At 30.6% G+C, this 4,214-nt stretch overlaps 1 protein-coding gene across 1 annotated transcript; it reads left to right on the top strand.

The window, feature by feature from the left end:
* The first annotated feature begins 3,273 nt into the window (after positions 1 to 3,273).
* LOC131631576 (LOB domain-containing protein 24-like) lies at positions 3,274 to 3,838 on the top strand. The gene is made up of 2 exons (XM_058902367.1): positions 3,274 to 3,426; positions 3,551 to 3,838. The coding sequence occupies exons 1-2, from the start codon at positions 3,274 to 3,276 to the stop codon at positions 3,836 to 3,838; spliced, it is 441 nt and encodes a 146-aa protein (XP_058758350.1).
* Positions 3,839 to 4,214: the final 376 nt, after the last annotated feature.

Below are 4,214 nucleotides of genomic sequence, written 5' to 3'. Positions count from 1 at the left end.
AACTGCTTAGCCATCACTTTGTCTTCAATCATCTTGAATGAATACAAGGCTTGCTTCAGGTAGAGTCGATTTACCAGCGATTTGGTCATATACAAACTTTCAAGTTTCACCCATAACCCTGATGCCGTCGTCTCTTTTGATACCTGCCGGAGAACCTTATCACCAAGGCTCAACAAAATTGCGCTGTGTGCTTTCTCGATCATATTCGTCTTCTCCGCTGCCGTCAATTCTGCATTCATGGATGCCTCTCCCTTCAACGCTTCCAAGCAACCTTGTTGAACCAGTAGGGCTTTCATCTTCAAGCTCCACAGACCAAAATCATTCACTCCGGTGAACTTTTCAATCTCATACTTTGTTGAAGGCATCTTCTCCACGCTCACCGCACCAATTTGTTGTGAATTCAATGCCAAAAACAAAGTATAATACAAGGGAAGAATAAAGGACAAGGAAGAAGAGGAACACAAGATTGGTTATAACTGCTATTCTTTTACTTTCTCTTAAAACAAGATTACAAGTTTACAAGAATAACAAATAACCTCTCTCACCCTAAATTAGGATTTGCAGCTTAGTAGTGATGAGAGACTAGTATGCTATTTATAATAAAACCTAACATACTAACTAATGGGTTTTTTCCACAAGGCCCATTACACAAGCCAACTTAATAAACAAGCTAACTTAACAAATTAGGGTTAAACACTAAACCTAATTTAACATGCTAACAACCCTAGCATCTTTGACACCAACATGTGAACAACCTTCGACTTCATGCTTAATCCTGTCGAACTAAGAAGCTACCCTTCGGCCATACTAGAGTTCGATCCAATATCTCACATGTCTTCTCTTCCGGATTGAGCCGACAAACACTAGGATGACCTTATAATTTTGCGCACAAATCATGGTTATGCAAACCACAAATAACAGGGCATCTCCACTTCTTGCTAGCCAACATGTAACAACGGATCTTAAATGGACACTCGCATTTTCTAGTACCTGTGTCGTCTCTTTTAAAATTCCTTAGAGGAGGATGGTATTTCCCGCTTCTTTCGCACATCATTGTTACAAACGGGTTTCTTCTTGCCGTACCATTATGCGATCTTCCTATTACCACATCAAAACCAAGGTTAGTTGCATTCCTACGAATCTATGTTAGCATGCTTTCACGATCATCAAAGTCTTCCTTGCTACTAAAGTCACCTCTGACATCTACCAACTTTGCGACTACCCCGTCAACACTCGTACAAACATTAACTAAATGAGCTAATTCTCTTGAAATATTATCGGGGTGGACCATACCTATTTGCAAACAATTGCCAAAATAACACAGAATTACATAACTGCTGGAAAAAAATAACTCAGTGATTGTTCCGTAGATGCACCTACGAAAGTGTTCAGCTTCAATACGTTCCGTAGATGCATCTACGGAAGCAACGTGACTTTTTTCAAAAAAAATTAGATGAATAATGTGAACAATGTAGTGGTTGAAGATGAATATTTACCTGGATTTCAGACTCCTCTTACTCCATTTAATTTGTTGCACAAAAAAATTTGAGACTTGGAGTGAAATAAGGTATTCATGATATATGGTTGTTATGGTGTGGAATACAGGGGCGAACCCACGTGCAATTGAGGGGGTGCAACTGCACCCTCTGGATTTTTGAAAATTACACGAATAGTTATAATTTGCCCTTTGGACAATTAAGCTTGCACCCCCTAGTTATTCAAGTTTGCACCCAAAAAAAACCTATGTCTAATTCTTTCGTTGAATTGCTTAAGCTAGCTGCCACTGTCTTTTCATTACATATTGTTTATTTATTATTTAACTCATTATTGTCGAACACTTTACCACTTTTTCAAGACATATTCAATTGAAAACGCAAAACACATAGTCAAAAACAATATTTAATTTGTCAAAAATAAAAGAAGCAATATTCATATATATATAACTATTTTCATTTTATTCAATATATATATATATATATATATATATATATATATATATATATATATATATATATATATATATATATATATATATGTTATTTAAAGATAAAGAAATTGCATCCCTGAATCAGGGTCCTGGCTCCGCCAATGGTGGAATATGGAAAGTTCGAAGAAATGAACAATAGAAGAAGTGATCATGCTGGTTCAAACTATATCAGACAATTCCGTAGATGCATCTACGGGATACTATGACGCTAAGTCATTCCGTAGATGAACCTACGGAACTATCCATGAACTGAATTTATTTATATTTTTTTTATATATAATAGTTTATTATACTTTTTCTATATATAATAGATGTAGCTACGGAACTTATCAATTTTTCTTTGCATGAATAGGGTGCGTATTAGATAAATTTTAATTAAAAAATAAAAGAAAAGCAGCTTCGAAAGTTAAATAAATACATTATAAAAAAAAGTAAAAGTAAAAAACTGATATATCTAGACATTAGGCTAATTTAACATGATTATGAAGGATCAATTGTAATCATTAGACCGTAATTACCTAGTAATGATAAAAGAGAGAATTGTCGACTTCATCTTAGATCTCCTTTATCATTTTTATTTAGTTTACTTTTATTATTGCATCCAACTTCCAATGAAAACTCTTAATTTTTAAGTATAATTACAATTTGACCGTTATTAATTAATCACAATCTATAAATAGATATAGATTATGATTATTTTCATTCTGTAATAAAACATGCAAATAAATATAGATTGTTTTCACTATAAATAATACTATTCCAACTTTCCAAGTATATTGGACCTTAAATATAGATATATCTTTGAGTCAGAATTTAAGCATTATTTTATCATATTGGTAATGGTTTTTATAAATTTATTTCTTATTTATAATTTCGCTTTTAAATTTATTTTCATTGTTTTTACAAAATTTCAATTTCTGTATTTATATAAAAAAATCTAATATAGTATTATAGTATTATAAATTTTGAATTCATTTAAAGGAGTAAAAGGTAGGTATTTATTGGCTTCCACCTTTCCATTTCTAAAACAAATTTCCTGCTTATTGTCTTCAAACGAGTTACACATCCTTCCAATTTTAAAATTCATCAAAAAATATTTAAAAACTTTCCTTCTTAAAATCTAGCCGTTTGTATTTCCTAAATCAACCTAATATCTAGGATATAAATATTTCATAGATTCTGTGCAAGATTATCATTGGAAAAAATATAGAAAATAATCAATCTTTCATTTGGCAAATTTTGTATTTGGATTTTTTTCTTTATATAAAAGATTTGATTTTGAGATCATGATTTATGGTAGGTGTGCAGCTTGCAAGAATCAAAGAAGAAGGTGCCCACCTGATTGCATTTTCTCTCCATATTTTCCTCCCAATGATCCTCAAAGATTTGCATTTGTTCATAAAATCTATGGTGGTAGCAATGTTGGAAAAAAACTTCAGGTAATTTTTTTTAATAATATATTTTAGCATTTAATATTATATAATATATTTATAACATGGAAAAAATATATAAATGTAATATAATTTATATTTTAATATTATTGATTTTTTTTTTATGTTGCAGCAATTGCCTCATTATGTAAGAGAAGAAGCTGCAAATAATTTATATTTAGAAGCAAAATGTAGAATTCAAGATCCTGTTTATGGATGTGTTGGGATTATTTCTAAATTGTATCAACAAATCCATGATACACAAATTGAGTTGGCCAAAATTCAGACTCAGATTGCTTTTCATAAACTTCAAAATTCACAATTTCAAGCTGAAAAATCAAACTTAAACTTTTTGCCACCTCAGAGTAATAGCATGGAGCAGTTTCAATGGCCTAGTCAAGCTACTAATTGGTTCAATTAAATAATCTGCTTGATCTTATTTTGGATTATTGGTATTCAAAAAATCAATTAATTTGGAGGTTTTTATTTTTTTTGGTATTGTATTTTGTATGTTTTGAGGAATGTTTGAATTAGTTCAATAATTGATATTTGTTGGTAATGAAAATGAGGTGATTAGTTTGTTCATTTATTACTTATTTTTATTCACTTTAAAGGGTCAAAGTAATAAATTTTTAAAAATTTGCAGTAGATATGTTTTCTTTCTTCAATTAACTTAAAAAAAAAATTATTTCTATATTTTAAGAGAAAAATAATAGTTCAACTATGGGAGTATACCAAATTTATATGTAGATTTTTGTAGTTAAATTTTCTATCGCAGATATTCCAAGAAACTAACT

This window comes from Vicia villosa, unplaced genomic scaffold (genome assembly GCF_029867415.1).
Source record: "Vicia villosa cultivar HV-30 ecotype Madison, WI unplaced genomic scaffold, Vvil1.0 ctg.000844F_1_1, whole genome shotgun sequence".
In the NCBI taxonomy this organism is placed as follows: domain Eukaryota; kingdom Viridiplantae; phylum Streptophyta; class Magnoliopsida; order Fabales; family Fabaceae; genus Vicia; species Vicia villosa.
This window is presented reverse-complemented; position numbering and strand designations above follow the sequence as displayed.